Here is a 13,634-nt window from a genome sequence, read left to right as displayed (position 1 = left end):
GACCTCATCATATTCAAAGATCGATTCCTTACTACTAATATTTATATAATGTTAAGCCATCGTATGATTAATTATTTAAATATAAAGAAGCAATTTAAGCCACAATTTGGCGTCAATTGAAGTTATGGGTTACTTGGTACAAAATCGATACGTAGTGTTATCACAGGCAAAGACACTTGAAAATGTAAATATTAGCGCATATTAAAGTGCAGTCTCAGAATATGCGCATTTATCTCAGTATACTTTCCATGCTCATCCCGGATTTATCCGGGTTCCAAAATAGTTTTTTACTAAGTACTTTTCTATATTTCGTCATATCCTCCTTTTCAATCTTCAAGTCATACAAACTGGTAGGGTTAAATCATCAGTATTTGCCTAACAATTTCTTAAAACAACATTCAGGATTTTTACATCTCTTTGTATACGCTAACTTTAAATCAGTATTCATTGTTGGGATTTGAAGATGACAGTTTATTTTATCGGATTGTTGTCTTTCACCCAAATTGTTTTACTGTGACCTGTACCAAGCCATATTCATTGTTACAACGTGGGCTATCTGGCCACGCTTCTTTTTGATTACGTGTCAGTAGTTTATTTACTTTTTAGTTGTTTAGTTAGACACTCTCTCATTTAAAATAATTTAACAATTGTTTATTTATTTTTATGGTAATACCATCAACGCAAACTATGCCTAAGACTAAGTCAAGGCCAGCAAGGCCAGCCCCCACAGAGCGGACGTCCAGGCGACTCGACTCCACGCCGCGGATAGGGATGAGCCCCAGACAGTAGTGCAGGCGGCAACCCCACAAGCACTTACAAGCCCAGTTGAACAGTCAGCGCCACAGGCGCCCACAACGAGCGTTTGCCCAATACCGGTCACTGAGCCACCTGTGCCCACAGGTAATTTAACTCTTCTTCCCCTGACTCAAACCACACAACCTCGCCCTTACCTGTAGGGTCTACTCAATTTTCGCTGGGATACTATGTTGACCCTAGCACTAGGGATAAGATCATATCTGGTAAATACATTAACTTGGGGACATTGCTCGTTAGGGACCCAAACAAATCTCATGTTTCATCCACTCTTGCAATAGATGCAACCGGCCAATTTATTGGCCAAACTAAATCTCAGCACAAAATTCAAAACATTGATCGTTGGACAGATGCATTCATTATCTTCATGAGCATTTACACAGCAGCACATCCAGAAAAAAATACAACAATTCTTAAAGTACATGCATTACATTAGGCTAGGAAGCTAGAAATCACAGGCCTGGCTCATATATGACGAACAGTACCGCCTTAGGGTCTCCATTAACCAAAACACATATTGGGGTGTAGTTGATCCTGAGTTACATAACACCCACTGCACCCCGGACCCACAGATACAACCAGACTTACACCTCAAACAAAAGGGTAAACAGCGATAAATGCTTCGACTATAATTTCAAAGGCGCATGCATCAGACCAAACTGCCAATATGTACACAGATGCCTTAGGTGTAATAATGCACACTCCTCAAACACCTGCTCATCGGGTACGCCTACACAAGCAACCAAAGTTAACAGGCCATTTCACATCAACACACCAAACCAAGGCCAACCCCCCCTACCAATACAACAACCCCTTAGCCAAATTCCCTCGACACCCCAAACAATAATACCCTTTGGTCTCTGGGAAGCACCCCCATCCTTATTAAGTCCATTTCACAGTATTTACAACATTACCCAGATAGGCAAGCCGCACAAACTTTAGATACTGGTTTTAAGGAAGGATTTAAATTGTTGTATGCAGGACCTAACTTCCTGTTTTTTCTCACAACTTAGTATCAGCCAATCAATACCCAGATATTTTGCAAACAAAAATCTCTAAGGAGGTGGATGAGGGACGCATGGCTGGCCCCTTCCTACAACCACCTATGCCCAACATTCATGTCTCACCAATCGGATTAGTTCCCAAAAGCGACGGCGGTTAAAGAATGATAACACATTTATCTTACCCACCGTCGTCCAGCATAAATACATACATAGACCCTAAAGATACAACAGTAACCTACACTTCCTTTGACACAGTCGGAAATACCATGAGCAAACTGGGAAGGGGCCTTGTTGGCAAAAGAGGTTATAAAAAGTGATTTTAGGCTAATACCCGTTTACCCTGGGGATTTTTGAACTGCTAGGACTGTTCTTTGGGGGTGCTTACTATTTCGATAAGATTTTGCCCTTTGGCTGCTAAATTTCGTGTAAAGTTTTTGAAACATTTTCTACATTCGTCGAATGGTTGGTCAGAGGGCAATCTGGTTTAGAAACCACCCACCATTATCTAGATGATTTTATTTTTGCCGGTCGGTCCGATACCAACCATTGTCATATGCTAGTCGACACATTTCATAGCCTATGTACAGATATGGGGATTCCATTAATAAGGACAAAGCACAGGGGCCTACAACATCACTTGTGTTCTTGGGTATGGTCATAGATACAATTCAAATGCAAATTCGCATACCACCACCAAAGATTCAAGAAATGGTGTCAATTCTCACACATCATATTCAGAAAAGAACAATTACCTTCAATTCACTGCAGAGCATTGTAGGTAAACTTAATTTCTTTGCCAGGGCTATACCATGTAGTCGAGCATTCAATAGACGTTTTTATAACGCTATGATTGGTAAGGTTCAACCCTATCACCATGTTAACATTACCTCTGCAATGAAATTAGATATGCAAATGTGGCTCGACCTTCTGACCAATATCAATGGGGTTGTATATTTCCGGGATTCCGAATGGAGTTCTCAAGAAACACTTAAGCTTTTTACAGATAGCTCTGGGACAGCTTCATTAGGATGCAGTTCATATTTTCAAGGGCAGCGGGCAGGTCTTACATTAGGTAATGCATATTCAGTATTCCCCTTCACTCAACTAACCACCACCTGTTGGCGATCAATTATCATGTTCCCTCCCTTAAGATCTTCATTTTAATTGGCTATTTGTATCTGTCATTATTTTAACAAAATATTTGCATTCCTAAACAAATGTAATCCCAGATGTTATAGATCCAATTAATGTGTGGATTTTGGGATCTTCCATTATCAAACAATCAACAGTAGCAGCCTTACTAAGAATTGGAGGAACCAACCAATCCATTCCAAATGCCAACATATGGTGGCAGGGGTACAGTGGCATGAAACTTTTGGACCTTGTCCCTTAACTCAAGTAACTCAAAGGTCTCAAATTGCAAAGTCCTTCTCACATTATTGTCATTCATTGTAGAGCCAAAAATGTTGGCAAAACTCGTCTTGACCGGCTGTTGCCCATGGTACATGCCATTCTGTCTCAATGTACAACATTATTTCCAAAAACCAAATTTGTGTGGTCCTCTACCCTCCCCGGGATAACCAAAACCCAACCCGAGTTGACAGCCAAGCAATTAAAACCATGGTGAGCCTTGGAGGGGCCTACATCAAGCATCCTCAAATTAAAATCAGTCATACAACTTTTTTATGGTGACGGTACCCACATATCCAAGTTGGGGAACGATTTTACAAGGGGTTATTGAACACATAATGGGGGTCAAAATCGACAAAATCAAGTAATGAAATCCCATCCTCATTGGCACTGGTCGGTGGTATCTATTTGAGGTGGGGATGTTACGCCGTCACCAATATGTAGGGCCTTTGATGGCTGATGCATGTTCATGCATGTGGCGCTTTCGTCAAACCCCACCTCAAATGGAACAGTGTTTTCTTAACCGTGTATCCTTTTGTGGCGCAAATAGCGCTTTTCATCATTGTAACTTTGATACATGCAAATTATTATGTTTAATTATACAATTGTTTATTGAATGGGATATTGACCCATTTAACTTGATTGCACTTTAATGCAGTTTTGATTGAACTTTGACCTCTGATTGAACTTTGAACTTTGACCAATATTGCATTTTGAGTGGCGTTGGACATTTGTTACCTACCCAGTGCACAATTTAGCCCATTTTGGGGTCGCCACACTCGTTTGTTTGTTGTTGGGGAGACGACCCTGCGGCCGCTCCCAAATTTTGTTCCTTATATCACCGCGACCAAATAAGCCAATTACATTAAAAAAAATCCCACCCAAATGTTTGCTTTGTGTCTTATATCTGTGATAATAAGAATGAAATACTCTAACAAATGAGTGCAAGGGAACGTAATTAAACTTTAATTTTTTTTTCAATTGTTAATAAACCAACTGGTCTTCTAGAACAATAACATAGGAAATTGCGTTCGTTTAGACAGATATTTCTAAAGTTATAAAATGGTGTGTACCATGCCACTATATATTTTTCATATATTTTCATCTTTATATAAAACCGTTTCGAGTGGGAAATCTTAGATGAAGACGATGTATTATTGAATATCTATAGGATGACAATCTACTTGTAGTAGAAATAATTGTCTATAGGACACATTCATCGTTACAGGAAATAAAAGAACTGTTGACATCTATATCTTGATTAACATGTCGTTTTAGGACATTTTTGTTATCATGAAATCAAGTAATATTATATAATAATGTGTACGTATCCTTTGGAGTTTATAGTAAAGATAATAAAAATAAATAAAATATTTGCTTTTATGAACTACATTTATGTACCGTTTTTTAGGATGTGTTTATGCATTATTTAAAGATTGTTTATTACTTATGAAGTTCTCCTGACATAGCGTTTTATTATTTAAAAGGTTTATTATTGACTGTATATGGTACAACACAGACTACTAAAATCTATGAACTTTAATAATTTGAAGTATTTCTTTTAAAAGAAAAAGGATTGAAATGACTTGAAATTGGAATAAATACTGAACTCTCACAGTTTCACCAAAAGAGTACAATTCAACTCTTGTCAAATTTAGATTGAGCTATGACTCTTTTGCGAAGAATATCCGAGCTGCTATGAAATTCAATATTGCAATGTACATAGTGTTTAAGCGAATGAAGTCATTGCGCATGTAGTTACTCTAATCTGTACACCGTACTTCAATTATAAAATATCAGTCTCTTCAGTCTGAATGCGCTACGTATATGTTACTAAAAATACTGCAGTGCAGGAATGACAGCTAATAGTAAAGTGTGCAATTTCCCCCACTTCATCCAAATGTGCAATATACTCTGGCGTAAGGAGTTATACTTGCCTACAAACCCTTAACTATTGAAAACAATGATGTCCTGAGTATTTTGCGCATAATTTTCACATAACTTTGTTGAATATTCTTGTATTTAATCTGCTATTCGGTACACAGTGTATGTATAATATGTTGAATTTACCTGTAAACCATAAATAGGGTATCAGAAATAATGTGAACAGGAAAAAAAAAAAACGAAATAAAGAGATGTAAAAAAGCAGGACACAATAGTCAGAAACGTAATAAAGGTTAAAGGATATTTGTCATCTTTTTAAAAGCTCTAATCGAGTTAGAAAGAGAGAGAGAGAAAAAAAGGAGACATAAAACACATTAGGAAAAAGTGGATTTTAATGTCAATTTAAACCGCTAAACAAACTGTACTACACTTACATGTACACAAAACAATGAACACACCAGTCGATTGATTCATAAGTGCCATACGCATTTAGTCTAAAACCGAACTAATCACCTTATTTATCTCCCTTAAGTCACCGAATATTGCAAACTCCTTACACGCATATACATCATTAATACATATGTTTAGCTCACTAATGCACAAATACAACCATAGACGGTTAAATGTTACAAGCCCGACTAGAAACTGTGGTAATGGTAGCTCCCCGTTGCATTAAACATGGGGATGTATTATAACATGCTAAAAACTCATTAAGAAAGTAATGTCACAACAAAATTTGAACAGTGCGTAATACTTTTTTGGACTAGGAAGTAAAATTATAAAGATAACTTTTTTTTTGTGTTTGTTGACGGTCGTAGGTGACCTTCCTAGGCAAAGCGTGTTGGCAAGTCGACGTGATGTCTAAAGCATGGTTTTCATCTTCGCTAGCCAAGTGTTTTCGGTCCACTCCGATACCCATTATCTCTTGGCAAACTCGATGACAAACTCCGTTTTATGATTGGCTTCTACTGCGAGTAGCTAATCCAATAGAAGCGTTTTGAAACAGGCGTTTGTGAAAAAACTTTTCAAGAAACACACGTGTGATCTTTGGTCAAACATTTGGTGCCTTTAAAATTTGAGGCACTATTGCTCGAGTAAGAAGCCTCCCTAACGATGGTCTAACTAAATAACTTCAAAAACGAAATATTTTACTGCATTGGATTGATAGACTTGTCAAGGCTTGCGTGATAGTTTCGGAAGCAAAATTAAACATAGCGAAAGAAGAAGTTGCCTATTCCGTAAATATAAACGTCCTTGATTAGAGTCATTGACTTTAAAGGGTTAAATTATTTTTTTCCACAATATTACCGACGACGATACCTAATTTTATGCATATCAAATTTCAGATGTCAGCGACTTGTTCACATGTTCCTACAGACACTCTAAATAAAACATTCCTTGCTTTCTCTAGCTTTTATTCCTATTTAATAGCATCATGAATAATGTTCCAATTTCGCAAGTCAACATGTTTTCAAGTTGTATTTATGCTTTAGCGTGTGTACCACCCGTCGTATTATTCGATTAAAATGTACAAATGCAAGGGGCGCAACTCCAGTTGCTCGATAGATAGCACTGCCACATCACCGATTTTCATAATGAGATCTGCGAAGACTTAATGTGGAGCAGAGTGGACCGAAAACCCTTGGCTAGCGAGGATGCATGCTTCTTTGGAAACCGAATGTCGGATCCACAGAGGTTTTGACATTGGGGGCAGTACAATGGTCTGAGCAATAGCGTACATGTACATTAAGGTGGCACAGGGCATTTTTCTTTATAAAATTTATTGTAGCCAGGGGATGTATGTCTTTGGAATTCTGTAACTAGAAGATCCCATTAGCACAATTACCTTTAATTCACTTTTTATAAGGCCAATCGACAATTTCTGAAGAAATTACTAGTCAAAACCTGTAAACTTTTCTATATACCGCTTTTTATGAGATTTTGACTTTTTCATATTTCGTATTTTTTCACGATTTTTCAGCTTTTTAGACCTTCCTTAGCTAATTCCCTGCAAAGAGTTGACATTCTCATCACATGTCAGTAACTTAACAGTGTATAGTTTACTATGCCCCATCCACCTACTTTTTGCGTTAGTTAACCTCCCGTCTATAACGTGCAATTTCACTATGTAAAGTCAACTTAACTGTTATAGCCACAAGTTTCCCATTTTACTTCTGATTTATATGTACTTGACATTAGGGGCCTACATATTGCATACCAATTTCAACAAAAGACATCCCTTTTACTAATAATAATCAATAAAAATCATTTCATGAATTTTAGCAATACACATAAGCCTTAAGTACAGCAACTCTTACTTTTACAAAAATATTATTTTTGTTTGAGAGATAAATATATTGTTATAATATAATTGTTTGATATATATAAATAAATCATATTTAAAAAAAATGAAAAACCCAAACAAAGATTTACTAATCAGGCCACAATGTGTTATGACAGCATTTAAAACATTTAATGATGGAATCTAGCACTTTTTAATTTAATACAGCCGAAAATTTGCAATAAAACTCCTCTAAGGTAATGTTTTTATCCTTAAATGGCCTTAGGTTTTTGAAGCCAGAGATAAAAGTTGTCATTTCTTGTTAACAGTGGCGTACTATACCCATCAAGTTTTCGGCTAAAACGAAACCTATATACTTTGTGTATTCATGAGACGCTTCGAAAATATTAATAAATACGGTTTAAAGCCTGTGAATGATGCAAACGAAAAATATGCACTACAATTGCACAGGAAAATGAAATTATTAACATCAACATGTCACATGTATCAACAGACTAAATACTAGCAACTGTTGCAGAAACCAATCGAGAGTATACGCCTGAGGAATACGTTTTCTTCATTTGAGAAAAATTGTTACACTTAGAGATATAGAATAACAGCTATAAATAATTATACAATTATATTAAACCAACAAAAATACTTCCAGTTGGCATTTCTTCATTTCTTCATTGATGGAATGAGTATGAACTTTAGTCTCAAAAATGTAGTTCATTTTTGGAAAAGTATACACACTGATTTCTTTAATAACATACATGTAATCAATTATAACTCATATTGAAATTAAGGTAACATAGGCAATACGTTTTTATTAATGCTTCTATAAAACCATTATCGTTAAAAATCGGAGATTTTTTTTTACTGCATATAGGTGTTAAATTATATAGCAAGTATTTATATAGTATATATATGTATACAGTGCAAACTATACATGATCGAAAGTGATAAATTACAGTATAAAATACATATCTTATCCAGAATTAAGGTCTTAATTCCATCGGTTGGGTATTTTGCTGTTATAAACCAGGACAGATTCATTTACTGAATATTGTTCATCCTTAATCAAAAACGTGTTTCTCTAAACAAAATAGTTTCGAATAATTCATCGTAATGTGATATTTAAATACAGAACAGTGGCATGCTTACGATTTTTCTTTGCTCATTTATTTTTCGAAGTTCTTTATTTCAAGATGATTTGAAAATAACATTAACGGAAATATGGTTGCGATACTACTAAGTATATATTACCAAAAATGTTACATCATGATAATCAAGTAAATGGCGACTGTTTTTAGTTCCATAACCATTGGAAACTGTTTCTGTGGTTAGAGACAAATGTCTTTTTGAATCGCTGTTTTTTTTGTTATTCAAATCACTTTTGGTTTTACTAGATATTACGTTTTGCAATTTATAGGACAAAATGTGTTTGTTTAGACCATTATATAACTGTTCATTTTTTTATTTTTTTTATTTTCATGTTGATGTAGCCAATGGGTTTTTTTCTTTTTGTAAACTTTGATTTCTCGATTTGAAAATTGCTAAATATCATGATTATGAGCTACGTCCTGAAGAGTATCGTATGTCTCAGTTTTGCTAAATTCTCCGAGCTCTTGGTATTCACTTCTATTATTTTCGTTGATATAAACGTTGGATACCTCGCCTGCACAATCTTTTTGAGCATTGTTCGATTCATGAACTGCTGGTTGTCTAGTTTTCGAATTCCTAAAACTCGTAAAACAAAATGCAATATCATAAATTGTATCAATCAACTTTTAATTGTATAACGTAATTAAAGCAATCAAATTCGGGGCAGTGATTTTTCTCTTACCGTTTCATCGCAAAGTACGTGATTACTACTCCATTGACAAATAGTAAGATACAAAATGCACTGAGGATTCCATTAAATTCTGACGTTAATTTCTTTTCAGTGACTGTAAGTTTTGATACTAAAAAAGAAAAATATATGTAGTAGATTGTGAAGCATTTAGTATACTTGCATTGTGTTGATATTCATCATGGACTTTTTTTTTAGAAGTAACTCACAATAATTCGACCTTTTTGAAAACCGTAAGCTCATTGTTTTGTTGATTAAATTTTGTTCATTATAAGAAATTGTTTCTTATTTAAAAATTTATCGACAATTTTTATTTTAGTTTAGTGAACAATGCAGATGTATGTAAAAAAAAAAGCAAAAAAAAAACCAAACAAACAAAAAAAAAAAAAACAAAAAAAAAAACCACCATTCACATACTTACCCTCTAGGCAGTCAAGTCCCTGCCATCCACTTTTACAGCCATCTTTACAATTTCCAGTGACATGGTGACAGTCACGTGATATTTTGCAAAACGTGCTGCATTCCTGATTACAACCAGATCCATAAGAACCGAAATCGCATACTAAATGACGATAATGGTATAAAGAGTATATACATGTACATGGTATTGGTTGAAAAAACGGTGATTCATTCGGGATATGAAGGTAGCGACATTGTATAAAAATACATAACCCCATATTTGTAAGCTTTTTATAGCGCCCATTCTATACATTGGTTTTTGGAAAAAAAAAACCCACTAAAATCAGTTTTTCTCTCTTGTTAAACGGTCAGTACATTAGCTTTTCTGTCAATTATAGCTTTATATAAAGTCTTTATTATACTTAAAAATCAGAGATATTTCATCATTGGAAGCATTAAAAAATTATCAAAATTTCTTCAAAATCAAATAAAATTAGAGGAAATGCGGGCTAACCAATATCAATTTTAGCATACAAATTTATTCCAATTTAGTAGTAAGAGCTGATAGAAACTCTGATATTCTATCATTTCATTAAAGAATAGAATCTTCAAATCTTAAACAAATGTCAACAGAACTACAAAGAGATACATTTATTTTTATCACCATCAGTTGAAAAAACTGTTTTTAAATCAACTGACTTTTGAAAAAGTAATAACAAGTTAAAAAGATCCAAATTAATCCAGTGAAAACGTTTGTTCGCTACAAATAAGGTAAAATTTATTCCACTTAAACTTTTACTTGTTCTAAAATATTTGATAAGTGTTTATAATCAGGCAAATGATCTTTGGAACATTTTTAAAGCATTTTTTAACCATAATTATATTCAAAATGTTTAGAATCTCAAGACATTATCATGAATGAATGCATAAAATAGCTTGAAAACAAGAAAAAAAAAGACCTTTCTTGCAGAGATTGTCCCAATAGCCGGAACTACATCCGGTCCGACAAGTTCCGTCCACATGAGAGCAGTGGGAGCTATTGGAACAGGACCCACATAATTCATTACATTTCATTCCATAATTTCCTTTGCTGCATTCTAAATTAAAGTAATGATATTTACATTTTGTCTTTGTGTCTTTGATTGTGATTACTCTACGTAACGGTTTTGTACTATACAGTTCAATAAATTCGAATGAGGTGTAATTAGGGCACAAGTTTTTGGCTAATTCTTTTCAAACATTCAATCGTATAATTGCTGAAATTTATATGAATATAAGTAACAAATAATCATTCTGTGAATTGTATGAGGTGACGGGGCATGATCAAATATATATTAAAGCCATTCGGGCTTTACAGGATTTGACAACGCCCCGACCAAAATTATCACCTTACAATATTCAAAGAATTATGCTTAATCCTTAAACAAAACTTTTAAAAATAAAGATAAGTGCTTGCTCTCTATCTACACGAAACCATAATTATAGTTGAAATAATAAGAAATGTATATAAACAATTAATGCAGTCAAGAAAATATGCACTGGTTTTCTTAACATATTATGTCTAAGTTACTGGTTTTTTCTGTCATAAATGAACAACAGTGGCATATACATGCATATGATGTTTTAACGTTTTATATGCACTAAGATAATTTTCAGTTTGTTTTTATATATTGTTCGTAAAATTTGGATTTAAATGTCTAAACAGATGTATTATTTATTAAACGTATTCTGACAAAAGTCTTCACCTTCTGTGCAGTACGGGGTTTGGTACCCAGGGTCACATTCTACATCGCACGTTCCATCGATATGGTGACATGCTGTCTCATTCAAACAATGTCCACAATTATTGTTACAATTTTCTCCATAAAAACCTGCTATACATTCTGAAAACAAATGTGAGTTTTTTAAATACCTTTCAATTTTCTGAAAAGTAAAAACATATATTACTTTTAGCAGAAATGGGAATGACCATCAGATATTTTATTAACCTTTGTGACAAAATTCTCCCCTCCATCCACGATGACACCCATTGTCACATATTCCTGTCGATTTGTTGCAGCTTTTACAAGTTACGTTACACATTTCCATACAGTTTGGTCCATAATGTTTATCGTCACATTCTGAATTTAAAAGAAAGAAAAAAAAAACATTTTTTAAATATAAAATTACGGTCTTATTAGGCAATAATGATTATAAAATACCGTCTGTGCAAATGAACCCCTCAAAGCCACTGTCACATCCATTCATACAGGTTCCGTTGATGTGATGACATTGTTCTAAGTTTACACAGTGTCCACAAGGCAGGTTGCAATTTTCTCCATACTTCCTGTGACTGCAAGCTTTAATACAATATATTTAACAAACATAAATAAGCGTTTCAAAAAGAACTTTTGATTTCTACTATGCATATTAAAATTGATTTCATTTTAACTTATTTTAACTAATTTTATAATTGTTCCAAATTAATTAACTTCATTATTTTAGATTTGTAAAAAATATATGTTCCCCGATTTTCAATCCCTCCCCCTTTAAGCGGTAGAGAATTTGTCGTCTTTGACGTATTTTTTTGCTTTTAAATGATAAATTTCTTGAAATCATTTTTTTTTTAAAACAAAATGGATCGTTTTTCATCAATATCAAAAGTAAATTGCTATTAAATCACGCGCAATGATAAACATAGTATTAATTAAACATACGTTCGTGACAATAGAGTCCTTTCCATCCCGGTTTACACCCAAAGTCACATGTTCCTGTTGTTCTGTTGCAGCTTTTGCAAGTATTGTTGCACATTTCTTCACAGTTTGGTCCGAAATAATTAGCTTTACATTCTAAACAAAAAATATGTTTATTGTAACACGTATTGATGAATTCTTTTAAAATTGTTTATACAGCAAGAGCATTACGGTCGTTACCTTCCTTACAGGTTGGTCCTTGGTATCCGCTGGCACAACCATTCATACACGTTCCATTGGTGTGTTGACATTGCTTTGACTCCAGACAGTTTCCACAGGGCATGATACAATTTTCTCCATAAAAATGACTGTCACAGGCTATTAAAGGACGCGAAAAAAAAAATTCAAATCAACACGATAAAATGTTGAAGTTGCCTATTTACTTTTTTGATATACATGCACCTCCTCTTGAGTTAGTTCAACGATTCCTTATCGCTATGCTTATAATTTGGGAAGATATCGATGTTTATTTGAATCCGAGTTATATATTTAAAATATTGATTGTTTTCTTTCAATTCTTCCTCAATAATTGACACGTTAACCATAACTGTTAAATATGGTAAACATATGTTATAACTCATACATAATATTTAGATTATGGCAACGGAAAAAATAGTTCTGGATGGTCAGAATCACAAACATCAATAATGTGCGGATTATTATTAAGGGTAAGTTCAATTAATGATACCAAAAAGGTACATAACTTTCTTTAAATTGCATTTTATAATAATTTGGTGAGCCTACAACTTTTAAATGAACATAATAATTCTTGTAGGATTAAAAAAAAGCTATAACTTTATGCAAAAAAAAACCACAACAACAAAACAATAGAAACAGCTGATAACTTTGTAACCACTGCCACAACTATTTAATGACCAATCAAATTGCAAAGTCTTATTTAAATTATATCATTATGTTTTACCTTCTATGCAAAGTAAACCTTTGTATCCACTCTCACAGCCATTCATACAGGTTCCGTTCACATGATGACACTGAATTGAATCGAGACAGTGTCCACATGGCTTGCTACAATGTTCTCTAAATAAGTGACCATTGCAATCTGTAGTATAGTTGATATTTCATTAAAAATTAATACATATTGTATATGAAAGACGAGTTGACAGAATATGCAAAGTTAAAGTCAAGTATTGCACAATACTTCTTGTTAAACTGATATCGCATCGAGAAAAAATGTACAAGGTCATAAATTTACGGAACCGTATAATTGACACTTGATGTTGCGTTAACCCTCTTAATGT

The 13,634-nt window shown here is 34.0% G+C and overlaps 2 protein-coding genes across 9 annotated transcripts in view; both read right to left on the bottom strand.

Annotated features, from left to right (window-relative positions):
• Positions 1 to 13,634, bottom strand: part of LOC117687200 (multiple epidermal growth factor-like domains protein 10) — a 105,592-nt gene that overhangs the window by 57,103 nt on the left and 34,855 nt on the right. The window lies entirely within an intron of this gene.
• The window catches only part of LOC117687796 (multiple epidermal growth factor-like domains protein 10), a 29,500-nt gene continuing 24,080 nt past the window's right edge, over positions 8,215 to 13,634 (bottom strand). Inside the window, exons 9-18 of one of the 3 annotated variants that reach the window (XM_066076617.1) lie at positions 13,298 to 13,435; positions 12,556 to 12,693; positions 12,340 to 12,471; positions 11,845 to 11,982; positions 11,632 to 11,763; positions 11,389 to 11,526; positions 10,603 to 10,740; positions 9,666 to 9,806; positions 9,239 to 9,356; positions 8,215 to 9,132 (exon numbers count right to left, since the gene is read on the bottom strand). In XM_066076617.1, coding sequence (XP_065932689.1) covers positions 8,949 to 9,132; positions 9,239 to 9,356; positions 9,666 to 9,806; positions 10,603 to 10,740; positions 11,389 to 11,526; positions 11,632 to 11,763; positions 11,845 to 11,982; positions 12,340 to 12,471; positions 12,556 to 12,693; positions 13,298 to 13,435 — 1,397 coding nt within the window. In that variant the 3' untranslated portion in view covers positions 8,215 to 8,948. Of the gene's footprint in view, positions 9,139 to 9,238; positions 9,357 to 9,665; positions 9,807 to 10,602; positions 10,741 to 11,388; positions 11,527 to 11,631; positions 11,764 to 11,844; positions 11,983 to 12,339; positions 12,472 to 12,555; positions 12,694 to 13,297; positions 13,436 to 13,634 lie in introns of all 3 variants that reach the window. The other 2 variants (XM_066076616.1, XM_066076620.1) reach the window with 2 other exon arrangements.

Source organism: Magallana gigas, chromosome 1, assembly GCF_963853765.1.
Source record: "Magallana gigas chromosome 1, xbMagGiga1.1, whole genome shotgun sequence".
Taxonomy (NCBI): Eukaryota; Metazoa; Mollusca; class Bivalvia; order Ostreida; family Ostreidae; genus Magallana; species Magallana gigas.
The sequence above is the reverse complement of the archived record's forward strand: the minus strand, read 5'-3'. Positions and strand labels throughout refer to the sequence as shown.